We start from the raw sequence: 24,614 nt of genomic DNA, 5'->3' as shown, positions 1-24,614 counted from the left end.
AACTGAGAAATATCAGTAGGCTTTATTTGAAAGAGAAAGCACAGTGACAATATGAAACACGATGTAATACACTCAAATGAATCAACAAAGGATAACGGTAAACCTCAAACTCTTTGAAGTTCCTGTGTTTGATATGTATCCCTGAAGGCGGCGGTTCAACTTTGAGCATCTAAAAACAAGCTAATGACATGTGAGAATTTCCTTGTTGCTGCACCCAACTTTATTTTTTTGGCTTGATTTCTTTTAATGTGCTGGACTAAAGACAAGAATGACTTTGCCAGTGGCTTGTTTTTAATTTCAGCACTCACCATCAAAGTTGCACAGATGGCGAAGGCCTTGAGGAAAAACATGGTGGAAAGTGATCAATATATAGATAACTTCAATAATCCTCTCACATGGCGCCCCCTTGTGGGATGGCGCGAGGCGTGGAGTCCCTTGATGCCAAAGAGCAGTTTAGGCATTTTATAAACTCCCACCTAGAGTGATTTACAGTCAGTGAACTGCTGGGGATTCACTGTCCTGCTCAAGGGCATGTTGAATGGATAGATTGCTGAGGCACAGACTGAAGCTATAAATTCAGGGTCATGGTGTCACATTGTGTTTTTTCTTTTTACTTCATCTGCCCTGGTGTGTAAAGTTTAATCATACATTTGTTTCATTTCATATTCCTCTGAGACTCATATTCATGTGGCATTTCACTAAAGGGGGTCAGTGCTCAGAGGCTGTTACAGTGTCTTGCTCAAGGACACTTTGACAAGGATGGACACATTGATCTCAAAGGACTTACTAGTTCATTTCAATGATGATGACGACTCACGAGTACTATCAGGCCTGACCTTTTAGTTTCCCGGGTGCTGAAAGATAATCGCCGTTACTGCAGTGAACGAAAAGAAATGCAGCATCATGAATTTGTATTCACTTGGAGCTGTTAGGTAATTGGAATACATTCTGTCTGGGCCTTATGGTACCTCCAATGCTATTTCAAACTATAAAATGCTATCAAATCTACAAAATGATGTGTGCCCGCTGAGCTGAATCTAAATTAAAATTGGATTAGAAATATATAGGCCAGTTTGAAGTGTTACGTTTTCCTGTGCAAATCCACTGCAGTCTCCTGAGTGAAATCAACTCTGGCTCTCTGAGCACTTGAGGCGGGAAAGCTCTCTGCTGCAGTTTGACACGCACCAAAACGAGCATTCATCAATACAAAAAAATGCCCTATTTGCACACACCGCACTTGAGTTATGTTTTCCTTTAATTTATGCCTCCAAAGGGATGCGTAAACAATTACAATTACTTGCGGCAGTCACAATAAATCACAGCAAATCAGTTTAATAAAACAACACCAGCAGATTTACATGCAAATTGGCCCAGGGAAGGAGGCCACATCAGCAATTGAGGTTTACTATGTGTTGTGCTTCAAGACAACAGAGGGTCTTGTACTTTTAGTTGTTTAGGCTATAAACAACACACTTCACTCGACTACAGCCAACCGTATACGAAACACTACTGTAGTTATAAAACTGCTTCAAACTTTTCATAAATCACAGCTTTTATCTGGACCAGGTAGGCAATGGCGCAACCTTTTCTAGTACCAGGCACTCAAATGCACTCCATCTCCACTCGTTACAGCGCTAGACTACCGTGAAGTGTCTCCAATAGTGAGCAGCAGGTCTGTTCATCAGAGGTGACGTACAAGTGGGAGCAAGGGATTGGGAGACTGATGAAGCTGTGATCCAAACACACGCTCTGCACCTCCTCAACGAGCCGAAGGAACAGATTCATCTGAGGAAAATCAACAGCAGCGTGCGGTGTACACAGGCGCCATGCATAATTAGCACTATAGACACAGTGAGCAGAAATATGCTCGGGCTGCACACAACGCTGTGCTTCAGAGGAATGAATAGATGTTTTTGGGGTCTGACTTACTGTCAACATGCAGGTTGTTTTGTACTGAAAATCAAAAGATCCTTATGTTTGGTAGAGTGCGTTTATATCGAAAGGAGAAGCAAAATAAAGTAATGATTGTGCTCGGTGCTTTGAATAGTTCAGACGACTTCAGTTGTGATGGAAATAGAACGGGCAATGTGCAGAATATGACAATTATTGTAGTTATTTTCAACAGAAGACTTCACACAGGTTATATGTAAAACATGTTTTTATTATTGAGAACATAATGGATTCCTGAAGCCCAAACAATGTACAAATCCTTCCTGAGGAGATAAAGATAAAAAGAAAACTGTGCTTTCAGCATTTCACATACATATGTAACATCTGTATAAACTATACACAAGCATCCATTTGCCTAAAACAGCATCATAATTCAAGGCAGTAAAGTAAATCTCACGCTCCAGATGTTTGGCTGTTGTCGCCAGATGTGCCGTGTATTTGGATGTTAAGTTAATGTATTTCGATGCGAGGATGAATCTTTCGTAATGTCAACAAATCCCACGTAAAGATGGAAAACAACCGTGCATTACTTTCTCTCTCAAGTTTGACTTCCTTTCCCTGTTCAACGTTCTCAGCACATTTGTTGCTCTTGAGGACATAAATGTTCACAAACAGGTTGCAAATATGACCTTCTTTATACAAAAAGGCTGAGTATTTCCTGCAACATCTGGACACTGAAGATACCATCAAATGCTACTCATGGTGCATATATGGGGATATCTTCAGCTGGGGATTAATACACATTTGATGCTTTTGTGTTCATTTACAGCAAACGGATGCCGTATGCAGGATAGTGTGAGGCTATGACTTCATATTGACTTTATTTTTGTGTTGCTGTGTTTAAGTGAGAGAATTTACAGCAGCAGGATAGTGTTAATGTTATTGACTCCAATAAAGTACAGTGGCCATGTTTATGGTAATGCTGGACCATGTCACGCAGTGTGTCTCATTGATGTGTATTTATGAGACAACAATGGAGCTCTAAAGCACAGACACAAATCACTTGTAAGTAGGATCAATTCATGGATTTGTTGACAATAATAAACATAATCATTGCAGCCTCATCCTTGAAATTCCGTATGAAATGAACATATATACAGAAATAATAGCATTGTCATCAATTGGTGCAACCAAAAGAATACATTTAACAAGCAAACCCGAGTTTAAATAAAGCACCAACATTATAAATCAATAAACACATCATCTGTAAAAGTAATGAGATCCCATTGTTTTTAATGTGCTGTCCCTGACCCAGTGCAGACAGTTAATTGTTGCTTCTTCAGCAGAACGCGTGGCAGATCCAGTCTTTGTGCTGACCTTGTTCATGGCCGGGGTGTGATTACTTTCCAAATCATTTAAGTCACATAAAAAGCATTTAATTGATAAGCGCACATCCATTTGTGGGATCCCCTTCATAGTTAGCTGAGCATTACGCCTGAGCGCCACTGAGGCGAATCCCTTAATTGAGAAGTGTCATAAGAAGCATCCGTAAACAGAAGGCGCAAAATAAATAGTTCCATTTACATTAAGGCTAATTTCTTCTTTCATAATTGTCACCCGTCCCAGGGGTGAATTCTTTTCTCAGAATAGAGACATATATATTCATGCGAGCACCTCAAGTGCATTTGTCAAGGTGCTGTTGTTTAGATCTTTGGATGATGAATGGATGAGGGGGTGTGAGCTTGGTCAAGAGCTATGGATCACTGAGCCTGTCTGCTCGGAGGAGGCTCAGCAGCAAAGTTTGATGCATGACCACTGCTTCACAAGGCACAATAGTACAATTCACGTGGGACTACATAACGTCTGTGTGTAGAGCAGTGTTGTTGATGGGGAAGGATTTTAGGTTAAAAATACATTTAGTATCACGTAGCTTATTCAGTACATTCTTTTAATAAGTGCAAATCGAGCATCCTTCTTTTGGTAATTTGACATTCATTTCTAGAAAAGCAGTACTCTAATCCAAAAAACTACACTTTGTAATCCCCATGGGAGACATTTTTATTTTCTTTATAAAAAACTAAGCAACAGAGACACCCGGGTGTGTCAGCTTTTTTGAGAGGAGAACCTTGTGCAGTCAGTCTTGCTCGGTGGTACGTTGGATCAAGTGTGTCAGCTGTTTGTTTGCCAGTGGATGCGGGACAGTAGTAGAGAATAGTCTGCTGACATCTGTCATCATCTTGGTCTCCCCCTGTGAGTCTGATGCTGGAAAGACACAATAAGCCCTTCATTGGCAACATGTCATGCAGAAGAAGAGGCAGAACCACAGTGTCACAAACACTCAAGACTAAATACATTGTAATGTCATCTTTTTGTCAATTGTGAAAATGCAACAGCCATATACAAGCGCTGTCAAGAATCCATCGAGAAATGCACACTACAGACGAAAGCACACACTGCTGAGGAGACGGTGCAGGTAGAAAGGAGCCTGTAACACTGCACACATGGAGCCATGACATGATATGACAGCTGTAAGTGCACATCAGACGGAGATGTTTTTGCTAGAAAGAAGTCATATCAACAAACATATGGCTACTGTTAGCAGCATCATGCCGTGTCTCACTTACCTGCTCGGGATGGGTGAAGTGTGCAGGATGCCCACGGCCATTGGCATGCCGGTGAGGATCGACATGCATGTGTTGGGGATGATGGTTGGTGGGCCGATGTTGTACTTGTTGGTGTCGTTGAGCGACCGGCATGTTGACAGGAGGTCTAGGGGGCTGAGGCCCTCTGACTGGGGATCTGTGCGGGGTGTGCTTCTTAGGGAGGGTCTGGAACTGTGTGAGGGGGATCACAGGAGGAGGCGCTGGTGGCTGCTTAGCCCCGTCAGCAGGAACCTGTGTCTGTGTTCCGGGGTGAAGCAGAGCAGCCATTGTCTGATGTTTCCTATTCTGAAATGTTTGAGCCCTCTCAGTGTGGGCTGTGAGAGCAGCCTGGGTTAGGTTACTGGGATTATGCTGGGCAGAAGAGTTTGGGAGTGGAGCAGTGCCTCCTTGGCGGGGTTGATTGGCACCGTTTATGACAGGCTGTGTCTGTTTGCCCAGGCCTTGTGGTGAGGTTTGGATCTGTGCTGCTCTCTGTGCCTGTGGAAGGTGATTAGGATCAGCCAAAGCTCTTGTATCTGCACCCCGAGGTGCAGCTGGTCCCTGTTGTGTCGTGGGACCTTGTGACAGAGCAGAGCGGCCCACAGAGGCCTGCTGGCTCATGAGAGGCAGGGCCTGGGGGTTATTCCTGTGTGTGGCTTCCTGCCTGGGGGCATTCTGGCTACCAGGCGATTCTCTGATGTCTCGCTGAGCACTCTGCCTTTGTGTGTGTCTCACTCTCTGTGTGTTGTGTTCAGCCTCAAGCTGTGTTACACTGCGAGTGTTTGGGCCTCGATGATCAGCAGAACGGCTCCGTGTCCGTCGGTCCTCTGATGGTGCTTCTCGTCTTGGTGAAGCTCTGCTCCGTGAAGTGTTTTGGCTCTGGAGTTGAGGCTGAGATCTGCTGGGTGCTCTTGCCTCTGGTATGGGAGGATGGTAGGTGTAGTCTGTGTCAGAGGTGTACTCAGGAGATGTCTGTCCTCTTTGATGCCTGCCGCTGGGATACGCTGGGGTCCCTCTGAGGAGATCCCAAGAGTTTCTTTCAGACCTGCGAGGGGAATCTGGCTCCCGCTGGTACGTCTGTGTGTCGGCGTTTCGCTGGAGAGTGTTATTACTGTTATAGTGTGTGTATCCCGTAGGGACAAGTCTAGGCTGATCTTGGTGATCTGCTTCTATGTGACCATTCAGCCGGGGGTCACTAGGATAGGGCTGCCCACTTTGCATTCTGGGATTTGATTGCTCTGTGTGTGTTACGTTCTGATGGGTTTGCGAAGTGTTATTATTGGCAGTATTGGTGAGAGGAAATGAGCTGTCCTGCTGAGGCTGATGGCTGTTGGCTGGGTATGAGTTAAGATTGACATGTATGGTGGGCATTTGTGCATTGTTGTTTTGCTGGGCACTCTGTGGCAGTGCGTTGAGGCTGAGGTGGACCCCCGGCTGCTGGTTGCCGCCCTGGGCACCGCCAGTCTGTATGAGAATGTTAGGATTTTGCTGTTGTGTGCTCGGGAGTGTGTTTACATTTTGAGCATCAGTGTGTGTAAAAGCCCTGTTGTCAATGCCATTGTGAGGGTATGAAATGGCATTATTAGATGCATTTTGTAGGAGTCCATTTGCGTGGGTACGTCCATTCTGTCGGTGTGTGTCGGAGTTATGCCGCCCGTTCGGCTGCAGTGTCTGTGGGTTGCTGCGGCTTTCACGCGGGGCTGCGTATACGCGTGTGTGATAGAGGGGGGGTTGGGGACCTTGGTCCAAATCCCTTGCACCATTAGGTTGTGGATCTGGAGGCTTAATGGGAGCAGATGAAAAATGAGAGGAGGGAGAGAAGAGACAGCAAAAGAAAGATGGAATGAGAGGGTCATTTGTGAAAAGCCCATAAGCACCAGCACATGGACTGGATAAATACAAAATCAATGGTGAATCACATGTAAACTTTACTGAGGCTTACTATCAGCCTGGGATTTGGGTAGTCCCTCTGCACAAGCACAGCAGAATCACTTGGTCTCTGTGCTGCAATTATAGAAATGATAAAGAAGAAATTCAGTGCATGAAAATGTGCTTGAGCTATAATGCGATGTATGAATGGAAATAAAGATCATCAAAGAGCCTTTTACAAAATGCTTGACTCAACATTAATTACAATGAAAAAGTGGACAAATAAAAATGTACTAGATCGCAAACAAAGACTTACCCCTCTTTCGTCGCACGAGAAAGACAATAAGCACTATGAGGAGCGCGATGAGGATTAGCAGCAGCAGCAAACAGCCAATCACAATCCCCACCACTTCCCCGACGTTTAGACACATGGCTGAAATGTTCAAAAAAAATCATGTCAAGGGGAAGAATTAATAATGATAATGAGTCTGAAGCTCAGACTGAAAATAGAAGTGAGAACAGGAGAGGAGAGAAGGGGGAGATTCTGAAAAAGGATGATAGTTACAGCAAAGAGAGACAGAAATGGAAATAGAGAAGAGGAAAGAAAGTGTGAAAGTCACTGAATGACTTTGAACACGTTCTCCTAAGATCCATCTCAGACTTTCTGCAGCTGTGATGACAGATACAGGAACTGTCCAAAACCGACTCTCATCATTATCAGTCACAGAGAGGCCAGGCTCCACTAGAACTCACCTACGATGGCCAGGTCTGTCCCCTGCTCCGACGAGCCCCCGGTGATGCTGTTTCTGGCCGTGCACACGTACCGGCCGCTCTCATCTGTTGAGAAAGTCTGAAGGTTGAGCACCCCGCTGTCCGGCTGTCCGGTGGCGACCGTCTGTCCGTCACGTTGCCATGAGAAAAGGGCAGGGGGCAGCGAGTCAGACAAGCAGGTGAGACGCACCTCCTGTCCCACCAACACATCCCCTCCCCCAACACACTCTTTAGCGCTCTCCTTGGTCAGCACAGGGGTGTCAGGGCCATCTGGTTTGTGGGAGATCAGAGGACATTCATCAGCATCAAAAACATTTGGTTCACAAGTACAACAAGGGGAAATCTGTATTCAATAAAGCTGCCTCTAATGAACAGATGATGTATTCTGCTCAAGGTTTTATCTTTTTGTCATTTTTGGGTTTAAGTCAGCGTAAAGCCTTTTAATGAAACCTCCTCGGTCTTGTTGCCGTCTACAAAGCTGTGCACTTTCTTGTTGGATGTTAAATCTAAAATACTAATGGCTGCCACCACTTGAAGAAACATCAAAAAGTCATGTTTACAGTAGAACCTGATTGGCAGGATTGGAGCATTGTGAAGTCCTGCACAGTCTGGAGAAGGACTGCATTGTGGGTAAACACTCCCCAGATAAGTTACTGCAGCCTGCTGTTCAACACAGCTTGATCTACACTTTACGTAAGTACTATCCTTTTTTGTTCCATTACTTGTATTGAAAGCTATAAGAAATAAATGAATGAAATAAGTTTGACTTAAGTCCATACAGTAGTTCTGTAATGTAAGTATGCAACTTCCTCCAGTAAGAGGGTGGATTGGGTTATCTTTAACAAAACCGGGCAAACTACTTCCAGCCATTATGCTAAGTTTAGCTTAAAGGTAGGGTAGGTAAGTTTGAGAAACCGGCTCGAGATCGCTAGAATTTGAAAATACACAACCGGAGAAAATCTGCCACTTCCTTACAGAGCCCCTCCTCCAACACACACGAACGCGCACATGACCAATGAGGGCACGAGATAAGTTTGTGCACACACAGATGGAAGGCTGACAGGCAGGTAGGCCATCCAGTTATTTTAGCCGGGCCGGCTAAAATGATTGGTCGTACTTTTTACAGTACTACGGCTTCCACAGATGACATTTTTTTATGGATTTTTTGTCAAAGCACTTAAGATATTCATTGCTATCGGGATGTTAAGAGCATTCCATGGAATATAACAAAAAGTGTATCTCGAGCCGGTTTCTCAAACTTACCTACCCTACCTTTAATGCTTAAGCTAAGTTTAGCTTAATGGCTGCTGGTTCCAGCTTTATATTTCACCGACAAATATGACAGTGGTAGAAATCTTCTTATCACATTTGTTAATAACAATTCTGATATTCATGTGATGTGTCTATTCAAATATCTTGCAGAAAGGCCACATATTTTCACATTCTAGCTTCTAAAATGTGAGATGTTTTCTGTTTTATATTAAATCAAATTTCAGGTGTGATGTAACTTACTGGGGAAGTCTGTAAGCATTTTGCCTGTTTTCTGATCATTTCTGAGCTATTAAGAGATTCATCTATAATGACAAAAACAATGATGATAATAATAATTAGTTGCCGTTTTAGTTTATATAACAGTCTGGTGTCTGGGTGGACATCAGAAGTGGTGATTTAAAATAAGTGTGACGAACGTTTCTAAAAGAAAATCTACTTTTGGCATGCATAGCCCCAACAGATTTCAACAACACCCACAAAATTGATGTGTTTTTCATTTGGGTAAGAACCATCTGTTTAATGTTAGAGGACAACGATAACGGGCCACTTAAATATGCCAGTGGGATGATTGGTAGTGTTTGGTATTACTGTCAGACTGTCACATCAGAATTAAGGATGTGATCAACACAAAGCTCAGGCAGCACAATGGGCCTATGGAAGAATGTCCTTTGCAATCCGAGTGCATCTTAGCACACTGTTTGCAGTGCAATGTAGATAGAGTAGATAAGCTACTGCTGTTTGCAGTGGCTACAGCAGATTAGCGGCCACTTGTCTTGATCAAACTCACAGTAGACAGTGACGCTCTGTGTGGTGGTTTGGGCGCTGACAGGGTTGCTGACGGTGCATGAGTAATCCCCGGCATCACTTCGTCTGGCTGGGTTGATGACTAGAAAGCCGCCTGAGATGGTGATCCTGGCGTCGGTGACGATGGCTGCACCTCCTTTGCCCCACTGGACTGTAATATCTGTCCCAGTAGTCCATGTGCATCGCAGAGACACATTCCTCCCCTCCATCGCAACTAGGGGAATAATCAGATTCACCCCCGCCACTGCATCTACAGGGAGAGTATAACAAATATGGGTTACCAAAGAGCTACAAAAAGCAGAAAAAGGTTTCTAAGGCACTATGGCTGTAGGTAGAGAGCATGAGAGTATGCGAGAGCTCACTTCAGATGTTGGACTGACACAACAATACAGGGCAGTTTTATGTTTCTGTTGAGGATCATTTGTTGTAATCAAAGCAAGTGAGAGCTGAGAAGGGACAGGATTCAGATAGAAGCACAGATGGTGAGTAAGAGGGCAGACGGTGTGAGTGGTAGCAGAGATGCCTCTTGGCAGTCAGCCTAAGTTAAATAATTGGAGAGGGAGAAGAGGGGGCGTGGTGACGGAGAAGGCTGTGACTAAGACGAAACTGCAGCAGCAACAGGAAACAAACAAAAACATCCGAGCAGATACCAGATAGCTCTAATCACTTGCAAATGTTCCGACTTTAAACTTGCCTGTGCTGTGACTCAGAAGGAATAATTTAGGATTTTACAGTAGCTTATACTCATTTCTAAAGTAAGTTATCAGTGAGTTAGTGGGAGGTTGACAGTCGTGCTCAAGGACACATATGTGAACTGCTGTGAGTTTAGAGGATGTGACCTTTCAGCAATAATAGACTGGTGCTTCTAACAATTTGGTCTCCCTCACACCCTATTAGCGCCGGTGGTAAGAGGGAAGGGAATGACTAGAGCGACATTCCTCTAGTGTGGGCTGAAGAGACACTCAGCTGGTCCAGCTTAGTTACAGAACTGAATGTAAATTAATGCAAATACTGTATGTAAATGTATGTTACATATTTAGACAGCTACAATATCAAACATCTAAGAGCATGAGCGCTGCATATCAAATGTGTTTTATTAGCATAAAGCCCTGAGCAACTAGCTTCATCCCCTCCTCCTTTTTCATTAATTTTACTTCGCCTACCATGGGTCACTAATTTTATTATACCTCCCAGACTAATTCTCTTACTCCCCAAATCCTCCCTCTTCTCTCTTCACTCACTTCTTTTCCTCCTTACATTATCATACACTTCCCCACCCCTCCTAGCTTCCCTTCCCTCCCTTTCTTCTTCTTAAGTCTTAAATCAGGCACGTTTATTTTTCTCTTACCAAAGACTTTCAGCTGTACCGATTTGGAGTTAACAATAAGGTCTGTGGTACCAGAGGGGGTCACCTCCACCGTGTAATCCCCCGCATCTCGGAGCTGTGCGGCTGCGATTCGGAGCTGGTTTGCAGAGATGGTGACCCGACCTACGAACTGGGTTCCCGGGTTAATCGCTGAGACTCCTGAGCTCCACTGGCCGACAGTCACTCCTCCCTGGAACTGCCATTTCATGGTGAAAACCTGGGACACCGTCAGCACCGTGAACACGATCTCAGAACCAGTTTGAACCAGAACCGGGTCTGTCTGGAACTGGATCTCTACCGGCTGCTGAGCCAGCACATTGGCAGAGAGGAGGACTGAACAGAAGAGAAAAGGAGAGAAGATCAGTTTAATAAAGTACATTTACTCAAGTTCTACACTTTTTGCAATTTTCAGATACTTGTACTTGAGTATTTTTAATTGATGTTACTTTATTCTTCTACTCTACCACGTTATTGAGAGAAATACTGCATTTTATACTCTTATTTGACAACTATGGTTCCTACTTATACTTTGGAGATTAAGATTTGTAACTTTATTTAAAGTTATATGAATCATACCATCATCATAAAATCATACCAGTGTTTTTAATTGTGATCCCTTATCCACAAATGTTTCAAATGTCTTTGACTATGCAGCTTCACCAAAGAGTGATTTAACCTCGTTTCAAGTCCACAAAAAGTAAAGTTATCAGTCATATTAGAAAAGTATTTGGAGTTTAGCCTATGTGAGACTGTACGCCGATGTAGAGGCACTGAACATAGAGATATCTATTGAGAATATTAGAGAAAAGACCCACTAAATCATGCAAAAATGCACAAACATTCCCCTTACATATTGATGCGTCAGTGTCCAATCTAAACATGTCATATACTCAGTTACAGGGAAATTTTACTGCGGAACAATTAATGTTCCTTTGGATTTTTTTAAGATCATTATTCAGAAAATGCTTGTCCAATTTCACAGGCAATTTCTATGTGGGACATGAACTTGTAAAAGAGTATTTTTGCTGGTGGCCTCACTGAGGTAAACAATGTGAAGGCTTCTTTCACCCCTGCAGAGAGCAGGATCTATAGAAACAGGCCGGGCTCAGGGTGTAAAAACCTATTAGTTAGGTACACACTCTTTTCTCCCTCATAGATTTCACACAATGTTTTTTTGAATTGAAAGTGATCCCAAGCTAAACATCTATTTTGTGTTTTTGTTATGCTGACTTAACGTAAGCCGTGTTAAAACCATAGTTGTTGTCTCTCTTCTTGAGAATCTGCAGTGCATAGGCAATTTCTCACAAACGATGTTGTAAAAGAACCATATATTCTACAGGCTTTTAACTGTTGTATGCTGTTTGTCCATTGGTAGGGTGTTTGTGAATGAAAGATAGAACAAAGATATATGTTTTTGTATTTGGCTGCCAGACCTTTGTTTAGGTTTTTGTACAGATTCAGGCTGGGAAACTCAGGTAGAATACTCAATGCCGTTTTACTGGCAAATAAAGCAACCACGCAAGAGTGCTCTGGCCAATGAATTGTAATCAAATCAAATCAATATGGTGCCGATCAGTCTCGCTGGACTGCCTTTAAATGATTTTCACAGGGGAGCAGTGTATCAAATGACAAAAGGTCAACAGAGAGATGGATTGAGTTCAGGTTCACTCGCATAGCTGTTAAAGACGTCAAAAGAGTTTTGGTGCGCCGATTAAAAATATCACCAGCCTTGTGACTTTATTAGAAGAGACAGGAAGATAAAGAGACATGAGTTAAAAGAAATAAATTAGTAACGCAGCACAGAGCAGATGCATTCATGTGCTGTTTGACGGTTTTTCCAAGGACAAAAGAGCAATACTAAGTATATTTGATAAGTTACAATGAATGTGTAACTACAAATATAACTCACGGAAAAGAATTGATGTACCTTGAATGACTATTGGCAGAGAGCCCTGAAGTCATGCCAAAAACTGTAGGAACCTTAAACTGATAAACCAGAGATTAAGGGGTGGGTGGGTCCAATAGGTCAAACTGTTAACTTGTAACAATGTACTTGATTATAAAGTAATCGCTGCACCTAAAAATGTAAAATGAATCACCTCTTAAGCATCAAAGGATGTTCGTCAGACCACACATTGACCACACTGCAGGCGTTTAGCATAGAAAAAAGGGTTAATTCGCAATAATTGCAACAGCGTACGTGCATGCTTTCACACAACCACAGACACACACTCTGCTGAGTGCAATGACGCCTGCCACAGATGTAAACAATGCACTGTTCATGAGTGTTGCCATGGTACATGACTCCATTTATAAGTTATGCACCGCTTTGTTTTAGGCCACGCTTGTTGCCGCATTCTTTTTATGCGAGTTTGCAGAAAAATAAACATACACTCACATCGTTGACCTCTATGTTACATTTCAGTCTGCTAGGGTGAAAACTGTGGCGGCTAAAGGTCGGGAAAAATGTTTTTGAGGAAATATTGAAACCGACAAAGTTGCTGGTGGCAACTAAAAAAAAAACATCTTCGATAAACCTTGCAGATTGGATCACTATTTATTTTAATTGTAATCACAAATAGACGACAGCAACATTTGTATTTAATTATATCAAAAATGTTGCTGATCATTACTTTAATTATTATCTTTCATGCATGAACAACAAGCCCTAGCTAATGAACAAATTAAAATATAATTTACATTCCTGTGCTCCTTGCAGCACAAATGCCTAAAGTAGATAATTTGTATGCACCCAAAACTGTGTTACTGTATATACCCGGTTATGGAGGAACAATCTGTCATTTCGGATGGGAAAATTGATACCAGCAAATATCTTAACAACCTTAAAATGCAGTGAATTTAAAAGGGTAAAGCTGGTATTAGCCAAGGGTGATAAAGGAGGAAGGAAGGCGACAGGTTTGTTCTAGACATCTTCTCCAAAAAATAAAGAAATGTAAACATACTGTGAAGGTCAATTCGATTGTAAGGGCTTGGGAATGTGTGAGTGTTGCACTATTATACACAGTAGCAACAACTTTTAAAAAGTCACTTAAAAATCAACATTAAAAATATGAAAGCTGAGCGGGATGAAGGACAATACAAATAAATCGTACCTATCATGAAACTCCCTTCTGACTCTCAGTACTCTGTTTTGGGCATTTAGCATCGTAAGTCGTAAGCCTTTTTTTAAATCACTCAGATCCCAAATTATACCATGGGTCATTGTCCAGCAGCTGGGCACTGTGGATTTAACAAATGTTATTCACAAAATAATAATTAGTGCGTCTGTTGAGGACCATTTTCATCTGTGTTGTAATACATATGTATTGCTCTTATTGTGAATTGTTCATCAATCCTATCTTTCAGCTGTCCATGACACCCACTTTTATGCAATAATTTAAGTGCATTAATATAAGTCTATGAGAAAGATAAAGATATATCAGGCTTCCGACAATACTGAAGAGGATTGAAATCATTGTGATTTGTTTTTTCATGATATGTGTTATTAACAATGAAAACACCAGCTTTATTCTTTGAATTGTGCATGCTCTGCCAATGTTGATTTTTCGGAAGTGGCCAATTAGTTTGTATACTTATGTACCTTTTAGCCTTCTGTTGTGTGTCATTAGAACACAGGCTGACTTGAAGGGAATACAGTAGGACATTTGAAGTCATATTGTCATTAACAATAGCCAAGTATCTGTATTGGATGCCGTTTCATTGTTAATGCAACAACCTTGTATCATTACTGTATTAAAAGAAACTGCAGTACTGCCCATCCCTATATTACCAAATGCCATACAGATATAGCAAACAATGGCCTCCCATTCATTGTGAATCCTCACAACAGTTCAGATTTGAGAGCCTGGGAGGAGTCCCTGAATGCCTCACGTCACTCAGTAGTCAGTGCACAAACGGGAAAGCAGCCGCGCAGGTTTAAGAGCGGTTAAGACAAGCTTTGTGCTTCAGAGATGTAATTGAGTTACAAACGTGCTAGGAATGCCACATTTTCCCCTCCCTGGACTTATTTTTTTTACCACAGAAGAGACAACCGATACTCTGCTTTAGAGAGCTGTTTGAAGCATTTGAACGCTGCTTTCGGAGCAGAAGGAGAAGACACCGTCAGTGGAAATTGTTTTACCTGCCAGCGACAGCCTGAGAAGAAGCAAAGGTTGTCTCATGTCTTCAGTCAGGCCGGTCTGCAGGGAAATTAAACTTTTAAAATACATTTGACATACTTCTTCCAGTACATGCTACGGTTTATTACCGTGATATATGCTATTCAATTCCAAAATAAACCTGAAAAACAAATATTTTCCCCTGCGTTTCAAAAAGGAGGTAGTTGTATAAAACTTACCAAAGTATTTTCCCTCGGCCGTCATGTTCATGTTTTTGCCAAATTAAAGTTCCGTGTCGCTTTGTTTTCGATACTGATGACTCTACTTCCTGTTTCTCCACTATTACCTGTTGAGGACACACCTGTTCTCTTAAAGAGACAGCAGCCTGAATAAACAATGGCGGAAAGTAAACCTTTAACTATATTTAACTGACAGCTGTTACGAGTATGCTTACGTTTCAGATTTAAAATACTATACCACGATACATTTTACAAAACAGAATTCATTGAGATATATTAAACTATTGAAAGTAAGATTCACCTCGAACAGCTGTAACTCTATAATGCTGCTTGTCCATTATTGTGTTAGTCTAGGAATGCCATATGCAATAATATAACTAATAATAATAACATATTATAATATAATACACAGGTCAAATGAAGAATTCTTTTTTATTTAAAGTACATTTCGCTGACAATACTAGTATTTTGACATTGTTGTATTGGTACGTTTGCTTGAGAAAAAGAGAATGCTTTTTCTATCACTATTAATTATACTACTTCTTTATAGTTGTGGTGTTTTTTCATCAATAATAGTAAACACTGTATTCGGGTACATGTCTTGAATATAAGTGCCTTGATTATTTCCAATGCAGGTTTTTAATGATGGCATTGCAGTAATGAGTAATTACCAAACAAACAAGAAACATATCAGATATCCTGAAAGTTCCACACACTAAAAAGAGCATCATTAACTATACATGTAGCGTATTTATACTCTTTTGTTTTCTTATATTTTCTTGTAAATGAATGAAATCCTACTGTGGAATACAGTGCCACACTGATAGCAGTAATGCGAAGACCTTATCCCTTTTTAGAGAATGTATTTATTAGATTTTATTGACTTTCATGTTTGAAGGTCAATCTTTTTTTGCCCTGTTATGTGGCAGCTATGATCTGATAAAACAAATTAATTATTTGCTTAATTTACCCACTTGTGGTATAATATGGATGAATGTCAATCAAAACAAGGACATCCATTAGTTTGTGCATAAAACCATAACATGATGATGTCCGCTGAAGAAAAATACTCTGAGGACAAAAGTGTTGTGATATTTTTCAGATGTTATATTAGTGCCACCCACTGGTTAATTCCAGCTACCAGCACATCTTTGTAGTCAAAGATCTCAGTGGGAGCCACAGCTGTGACTCCCATGATTATTCACAAACCCTCTGAAAATACAAATGGATTTATAATCAGTTTTAAATCACTTGTTAAATCTGTGCCCCAGGATGCGTTTCATGAAGTCGGAAAACGCAGAGCTAACCCCCTGAATAAGTGATGTCATTATGTTTCAGTGCTTTAGTAGTGAAAAAGGCTCAGCTCTGCTTTTTTCCGGTAGCTGAAAAAAGTAGTGATGCACACAGTAGTAGCTGTTCTGATGATTTTCTAAAGGTAATTGCAAGCAGCTGAGGTTTAAATTATGATTTATATGTGAAAGAAAGAGTCCAGAATAAGAACTTAATTTAAATGTGACTACACTAAATCAGCGAATTGTTTGTCTATAAAGCAAACTTTGTATTTAAGGCGTTCACCAGAGACTGGATAGTCCCAGTAGAAAATGATAAAATCATTAACATTCCCTATTTGCGTGCTTGAAGTGTGTTTGCATGCAAGAGACAATCATAAACAAAACAAATATATAGAGTAATACATGTACTACCTACTCTTAACAATCCAAAGCCAAGGAAATGTGTTGTGTCTGCAGGGCGAATAGTGTTTGTGCTGGATAAGAAGCCTGCAGTACAAAGCCTATTTCATAATGAGCTCCAACATTGTCATTGGTTTCCCTTCAAAAGAATACCACTGCATTTTATCAAGTTTACAAACTGTATTGTTGAGTGAGCATGTGTTTGGAAACAGGTTAGATGAGGGGGGGATGAAGTTTAACAATGGAGAGTTGACGTATTCAGTGCACAAGCAAAATTAAACCTTTTCTGTACAGGAAATGGACAGGGAGGGCAGGAAACTGCTGGAAAACAAGTAGACGCCTACGTGACTCACTGACTGGACCTGACCTTAAAAAGCAGAGCAGAGAGGAGAACAAAGTCCTGAAACATTAATTTCAACGCAGGTTTAATGGTGGTTTCAGTAATAGTGGTAGATGTAGAAGCCGTCGTCTTTAACTAGATTATTTCTCACAATGAAATGGAAACTACTTTGATTCTTATTTTTATTTTGAGCCATAAATCTACTGGCAGAGTGAGTTGCGCTGCACCTTAACCTCTGGGAAAGTGAAGTGGAAGCTTTGTTAGTCTCAATTTTGGAGAGGTAGGTGATTCCCACTCTGTGGCCTTCTGATATGGATGACTTCAAGGTATACAGTAAAGGGAATTCCAGGTTATATTTAATGCATGCAGGTTGTGTTCCTGCTCTGCTATCACTGCTTCCTCTCTCTCTGTTTTGTTGTGGCAGCTGTGCTTGAGGGGATTCATTTTAGTTTTGGCAGTCGAACTGTCCCTATTTTGTTCCAAGTTGTGATTCAATTGCGGTATGCAATGCCAAGAGTGTTGTTTGTTGGATGTTTTGCAAATAAATTAAGAAAAAAAAAGAATAACCCTCAACATTGGGTTTGCATTTTTTCTAATAGAGGGACATGCTGCTTTAATTGCTTTTTGCTCTCATTTTAATTTTACATTTTCTCTGGAGGGAGTTATTATTCTTGCTGCAGTGGCACCCTTGCTTCACGAGTACAGAGGAAAGGGCGGGATGTTTCTGCGGTCATGGACAAATTCCTCTGTCTGTTCTCCCTCTACATCAGCAGGTGTTATGGATCTACATTATTTCCCGAGCTGGAAAGTTGCCCTGCTGCTTCTCTTGGGTAAGGTCTTTGTTTCCAGCCAGCATCCTAATGATATCTGTTTAAAACTCTGCTTGAAACTACAGGAAGAAAAATATGTTCTGCAATGCGCTCTGACACAAACGCATACTTACTTTGTTATATGCCTTTTGCATGAATAATAAGCTTACATTATTTACATCTCCTTCATCCTTGGCCTATCAAGTTAAGACGTGTGATTAATACTCGTTGTATTAATTGTAACACAAAGAGGCTTACCAGGCCCACTGCATTTTGACACAGGATTTAAGATATTGATGGGGTTTGATGGATATCACATTAGGCATGGGCTGTCGTGCGCTATAAATCATCGCTTGACATTGTTTGACAGAAAGAAGCCATACATATTCAAGTACATGCCGAGGACGAAGATGAAGTATTATGCCATTGTTTGTTTTACTAGCCTTCCATTCTGCCCAAACAATGCAAATCCTCCAAATGCTAAAAGGTCGTAGTTATGAATATGAAATAAGCAGATTTCTGATGCAATAACACATTTTTGTCCTCAGTGCCATGCGGGCTGCAGTGTATGTCGGTGCATGTACTCAACGAGGAGCCTGTGCATGTGGTGCCGGGACAACAACTCTTTCTGAGGGCTCAGATCGAGCATGGACCCCTGGAAGAAGTCTCCTCGGTGACCTGGGAGAGGGAGCCTGAAACTGGAGTGACCCACGAGCGAGTGACACTGGCCACGTGCCCGGGCAGGAGCCTCAAGTGTGCCGGCACCAGGCCAAACGTCCATGTGAATATGGAGCAGCAGGAGACAACACTGGAGATGAATGCATACGAGGCAGCAGACGGCGGCGTGTACACTCTGACTGTGACGGATCACAGAGGGGCCAAAACCATCGCACAGTGCATCGTCAGGGAATACGGTAGGAGTATGATGCCCAGCATGTGAGGGAATTTGTTGTGAAGCCTTAAGTAATACTGCAGATATTTTTAAACAATTAGTCCTTATTGATTAGTCGAATTACCCAAATCTCATATTATTTTCCAATCATCAGCCATTCATTCTCATTTCTAGGCCCTTAAGAAAAACACTATGATGACTGGTACAACACACCCCTGATTTATGAAAGCAAAAGCTAAAACGCATGTGATGTTTGACTTTATTTATCGATCAAATAAAGACTTTTAAGGGGCCATCTTCTCCAATTAAATGTTTTTTTCTGGCCAAATCTCTCATTTTATCAACCTTCGCAAACAAAACTATCTTATAATCGACGTCCAATTGATTATATTTCTTTTTCTTTTTTAACAGATGTAGGTTTTTCTTCTGAGCACTTTTCATCTTTGTTTGTCAGACAAAATAAGTTATTTAAAGACCACAACCTGGGCACTCTGAAACTTGAATTTGCATTTTGTTCTTATTTTCTTCTATATCAAACAACAATTACTTAAAGGACACCTATCATGCTATATTTGAACAATATATTGTAGGGCCATACCTATATAAAGTATATAAATATAGTTTTTTTTTCAAAATACCAAACAGATCGTGCATTTTAGCCATGCCTCATTTCGCTCCATTTGCTCTTTCCAGCACTGTTTTTGCAGGGGGCTGATTCTGTGAGCTGCAGCTGACCACGCCCCCCTGCAGGAGAGGAGAGCGTGCTCTGATCAGCTGCTGGGCTGTCAGAAGAGGGGGGAGATCTCCGTCCTCCGTGTTTTATTATTTTATTATATAGAGTCGTTATTCATTTGTTTTAAAGCTCAATAAATAACAAAGAAGACCTTTGACCGGCACTTTTCTAATTTTGTCCGGAAGATTTCAACTTTAACGGACATCTTGACCCGTGAAAAAAAACCTAACTGAAACTCTGCCGCACGGTCCCCTCGTTCCTTGGAAGAGGCGGAGAGGTGGGTGTTTGTCATCTGCTGGTGGACTAACCGGAGAGAATTACAGTGCTTGCCTCGACGGGGAGGGATTGCATTGAATTAAAGCAGTGGGAGCAAACGCTTGCCTCGGGGAGGGAGAAAAAAAGCCACAGCGGAGAATAAACAGAAGGGCAACCATGGCAACCATACGCGGGAAGTCTTCTTCGCTGCTTTTGTGGCAGACTACAGCGCCACTTACAGGCCTGGCATATGTACTACAGCGTCTCCAGCGCTTTCGAGCGGCAATGGCCGGCCGTGGCCCAACCCCACATTCCTCTGATAGGTGGAGTTGGCCCAATAGCCGTAGCGCCACCGTCCTGACGACAGTAACGTGTTCAAATCTGGATCAGTTTTTATCAGATCCATTGCAGCCCCGTTTTTAGAGATTTGGGTATGGAGGAAAATAGAGAGGGTTGTGTTTTCTGACACTTGGTGAGTTCCCTGGAACACCGGGGACACATATTCATGTATAAAAGACGTACAAAAGTGCATTTTGCATGATAGGTCCCCTTTAATACTGTAGTTAATTGCAATAATAATTTGATGAATGGATAAAGAAAATAATAATAAGATACAGCCCTTGTTTCTTTTCTATTCCACAATATATAGAAATGAAATGTATAAGGATACAGGGTTAGTTCAAATACCAAATTGTACTATCTCAGAGTGGTCCAACAATTACCAACAGTTTAATGAATGTGTTTTAATTTCACGCCAGCAGGCATTGTTTCTTTCTGATTTTGGAAAGAATCATTTAATAATTAAAGAATTTGCCTATAGGCTTTGCTTGCTGGGTCTCTCTTTTGTTTCATTGCTTCTAGATAATTCCTGTCTCGACGTAGCTTACTATTCCTCTGTCCAAGCTTTTATTTTACTCTCATCTGTCTGCGCTAACAGTATCAATTCATCAGCTTCACTCTTCTCTACGTCTGCTCTGCCGCTCCCAGGGCTATCCATCATCCCCTTCTCCGACATTATGCCTCACCCGCCGGGCTCATTATTGTCTCTGAAACTAAACCAGTTTCTCCTGACAGCATTTAACGTCTCTCATGATTCTTTGTCTCAGAGCCTTTCGGACAGCCATTCGCCATTATTCTTATTTTATAATCGAGAGATGCCCACGGCTCCTCTTTCTATCAGGCTCTGAGTTTTTTACCTCCAATCCTTATCATCTCTTTCCACTCTAATCCTCTCGTCTTTCTTCGCAGAGGAAGTGCACCATGTCTCAGTGAGCATCAACACGTCTCACTCCACGCTGGTTTGTGGCGAGGCCTGGGGCACTGACCCCCACTTCAGCTGGCTCCATGAGAGAGCGGCCATCACTAACTCAGTGGGAAGAGTCTCCAAAGATGGAACTACATTGTTGGTGACAAAGATTCCCATCTGTGGCCACTTCACCTGCATGGTCAGCAACGAGCTGGGCCACAGTTCTGCCACCTACACTGCAGGTATGAGTGTTTCTCTGGTGTGTACATTTAGTGATATTATTTTGCCTTGCTTTGGACTGAACTACTTTATAAATATAATAAGAAAATGCTCACTTGGAGTCACAACAAAAACAGACTGTTCATTTTCCCTCAGATCAAGGAGCATATTTTAGCTCATTATTTTGGTTTTACAGCCCACAACTTTACTGTTTCTGTACATTGCTTCAGTTTTAAGCTAAATGGCTCTAAAAAAAAAAAGGCTTCTGTAAGCTTCCTGACCAACAACAAGCGTCAGGAACATAAACTTTGAGAACATATTGGATGTTTTGGCAGCTGGAGAGCCAGATAACTCAGCTGATGGTGGAGACCAAATCAGAGCTAATAAGGAGAGTTAATATTATATTTATTAGCAAATAGCTAGGTATAGCAACAAATACAGTACTGTATGATGTAGCCCTGTTTCAGCTAGATGTATAAATAGGAAACAGTTAACATAATGTGTTGTTTTACAGCTAGTTCAAACAGCCCCACTAAACTCCAGAATGAAGTACTTTGTACTTCATGTGACAGCTCATGAAGTAAATGCAAATCATGCATTGTTAGAGATTAAACTAACCAGTCAGACAGTTCAAAAGTAATTTGGTAATAGTTACCCAGCTATTTAACAAATATAACAATCCTGTACTTGTTCTGCAGTGGTCCCTTCATATTATTTTATATTTTAAGAGAAAACATTTCAATGGAAGAATTTGACTTGACTTTTATTACATAAAGTACCCGAATGCCTATTTCCCAACTAAAGATTATGATCATTATAATGTTTAATACTTATACTTATATTCTAAGCTAGTTGATTGATTGACAGGTGTCTGTGCTTATGGAAACAAAATTAAGTCAGCTCATGGCTTCTATCATGGAAATTCACAAGTCAGAATCCTTAATCTGTCTATCTTGAGCCGTGTCCTGATTGCACTTTGCTATGGGTATTGTATCACTGATGGTGTTTCAGTGATAAAAGATTTTCCACACTGCGATCAATAAATCACTACCGCAACTGTTACTGCTACTGCTGCTACCACTGCTGCTAAACAGGCGAGACAAATGCAGTTCTCTGTATCTGCCAAAATGTGTGATGATCCAAAGACATTCGGGGTATTTCAGGGTTTGTCCTGTTAGCTCTTGCTGTGGCAGTCAATTTACTGACTCGACAGACTTGTTCCAAAGGACCTTTTTGGCCTTTTCCGGCAGCCATGTCAGATTATGTTTTTCTCCCACCCTCATCTGGTATCTTTTTCCTGGCTGACAGCACCTTGTGAGGCAGAGGGCAGAGGGACAATAGCAGCTGTAGTGTGTCCCATCTTCCTGCTGCTGTTTGGAGGAGTGCTGGCATTTCTGCTCTGGAGGTACAGTAATGCACACAAACACTGGCAGGCACAAATCTCATTTCAGGCTCTGATAATAAAGCCATACTCTGGGAGAAAATAAGAAACCAGTAGAAGCTGCTTTTAAAAGGACAAAAGAACTAAGGGTATAAGATGAGAACAGAACAAATGCTACACAGCTAGAGTCCTAAGTGACACATGAGGCGTGACAGGCCAGGCTGCGTCTGCTGACAAAGCCATTGTGATGTTTACTCGAGCCAGTGTTTGCTTTGTCACTTCTGTTTGATCTAAATTGGACACTTGGTTTTCTTTTCAGGCGACACCGGCACAGCAACAGAGGAGAGAGGCTGCACGAACATTTGGATGACACCATCTAAAAAAAGGCCAAAGATACACTTCTGTTTCTCAGAGAAGAGAACAGGAAATGGACTAAACCGTGAGGCTGGGGCTTCATGTCCTGTGAGCAGAATGACCTTTGGAACAATGTGAAGAGTGAACTGCTTACTGGCAAATACAAAAAAACATCTAAAAATGGATATTAAACTTGTAGTGCCAGCGATGTCTTTGCACTGCCTCCTGCTGGTCTACCTGACACTGTGTATTTGTTAAAGTCATGTTTTTATAAGCTTGTATCAGATGTGAATGGTTTTATACCTTCAAATGCTGCCTTCATAATAAAATCCCTTCAAAGAGTGAAAGAGAACTCAGTGGTTCAGCAGTTTTTTGAAACACTATTAGTTTACTCATCTAAAATTAGATTTAATAAACATTGTGTTTGAACTGCATTTGTTGTTACATGCACCAATACACCATTTCCTTGTACCGTGCTTGAAAACTTGGCAATAAACTGGACTGTGATTCTGATTGAAATGGATAGGAAAGACATAAGGCCTGTACAAGTATACACCGGCAAGAATGGAAATATAAAATATAAAACTTTATAAAATGGTGTTATTTATTGGAGTTTCGGTCATTTCCTTTCCAGCTCTATGAAAAAGACCTTTGTGCATGTAAAAGATGTCAAACTCAGCACACGACTATTTATGTAGGTTCCCATCCCACTTTGGATTTCACTTAGTGATTTGTCTTGTATTTAACTTCTGGGATAATTTGTACTTTCTGTTTGGTTAAAATATTCCTGGTGTTAACCCAAAAGCTGCAAATTGTGTTCGAAAGCTAAAACTCCAAAGACAGAATAATCCACACTGGGCGTGTTAACTTTTCAGAGTCCTCCTTTCCTGCTACGTAACAAATGAACTCTCTAACCCCAGCAGTGTTATGGCTGTGCTGTGTTGATCTACATTGGACCACATGGAGGAAACCAGGCCAGAGGAGCAAGAGGTGAAATTCAGGAAACGTTAAATCGGATGCAGGAGGAAAAAGCAAAACATCTGCCATGAGAGTTTATGTACGCCTCTGAGAGTTTAAGCCAAAGATCGTTTCTGCCTTCCATGACGGTCATTTGAAATATATCAAAGGAAAGACGCTCCACTTGCAGCTACAAAAGTGTTCAATATTGTGAGACCTTAAAACTGATACAAGGAAAGTAGATACAGCTTATTGCTCCCTAGGGCTATATCCCAAGGTAGAAAAGAGGATGATGAAATATTATGAAAATGGAATGAAAATTGAAGAGTGATAGGTCGGGAATACAGATCACTCACTACAGAAGACAGACTATTTAAGTTCATATGCAACTTCTGAAAGCACCTATATATGAAATAAAGCCAGCTTCCTACTGGTCTGTAAAAAGTAGACAATACATAAAACATTCAGTGTGCAGAACCTCCGTCTAAAGAGCACTTTTGACAGTATAAGAAAAGAAGGGCATTTCCCTTGCCCTGATTTGAGCCAAAATCCCTCTCACAAGCCCATTAGCACTGCTCCCATTGTATTGTTAGACTACCCTGTGCACCCCTTGAGCTCGTGTGCCTCCCATCAGACTACAGAGTAGATGGAGGTGCAGGAGAGGCACATCCATCATGTGGAGCCAGCCACGGGCCTCGTCCTGAAGCAGGCCCACGCTGGATGTACAGAAGAAGAGCTCCATTGTCCAAAAACTACAAAAAGGCAT

The 24,614-nt window shown here is 41.5% G+C and overlaps 2 protein-coding genes across 9 annotated transcripts; one reads left to right on the top strand and one right to left on the bottom strand.

Annotated features, from left to right (window-relative positions):
* Positions 1-2,140: 2,140 nt before the first annotated feature.
* On the bottom strand, positions 2,141-15,396 carry si:dkeyp-97a10.3. 3 transcript variants are annotated; one of them, XM_034112670.1, is made up of 9 exons: positions 14,972-15,396; positions 14,756-14,813; positions 10,597-10,947; positions 9,232-9,498; positions 7,155-7,442; positions 6,718-6,834; positions 6,475-6,536; positions 4,515-6,314; positions 2,141-4,152 (listed from the first exon to the last, which is right to left on the bottom strand). In XM_034112670.1, the coding sequence occupies exons 2-9, from the start codon at positions 14,793-14,795 to the stop codon at positions 4,123-4,125; spliced, it is 2,955 nt and encodes a 984-aa protein (XP_033968561.1). In that variant the 5' UTR covers positions 14,796-14,813; positions 14,972-15,396; the 3' UTR covers positions 2,141-4,122. The 3 variants fall into 3 exon arrangements, with proteins under 3 accessions (XP_033968561.1, XP_033968559.1, XP_033968560.1); XM_034112668.1 differs by having other exon boundaries at positions 14,756-15,396; XM_034112669.1 differs by having other exon boundaries at positions 2,141-4,146; positions 14,756-15,396.
* si:dkeyp-97a10.2 lies at positions 14,515-23,404 on the top strand. Of its 6 annotated transcripts, none has more exons than XM_034112676.1 (6): positions 14,515-14,785; positions 17,776-17,832; positions 18,360-18,725; positions 20,940-21,179; positions 22,465-22,561; positions 22,857-23,404. In XM_034112676.1, the coding sequence occupies exons 2-6, from the start codon at positions 17,781-17,783 to the stop codon at positions 22,915-22,917; spliced, it is 816 nt and encodes a 271-aa protein (XP_033968567.1). In that variant the 5' UTR covers positions 14,515-14,785; positions 17,776-17,780; the 3' UTR covers positions 22,918-23,404. The 6 variants fall into 6 exon arrangements, with proteins under 6 accessions (XP_033968567.1, XP_033968565.1, XP_033968566.1 ...); XM_034112674.1 differs by having other exon boundaries at positions 17,773-17,832; XM_034112675.1 differs by lacking the exon at positions 14,515-14,785 and adding an exon at positions 17,029-17,282.
* Positions 23,405-24,614: the final 1,210 nt, after the last annotated feature.

The sequence above is a fragment of the Trematomus bernacchii genome, unplaced genomic scaffold (genome assembly GCF_902827165.1).
Source record: "Trematomus bernacchii unplaced genomic scaffold, fTreBer1.1, whole genome shotgun sequence".
Classification (NCBI taxonomy): Eukaryota; Metazoa; Chordata; class Actinopteri; order Perciformes; family Nototheniidae; genus Trematomus; species Trematomus bernacchii.
Note: the sequence above shows the minus strand (reverse complement) of the source record. Positions and strands in the feature narration are given on the sequence as shown.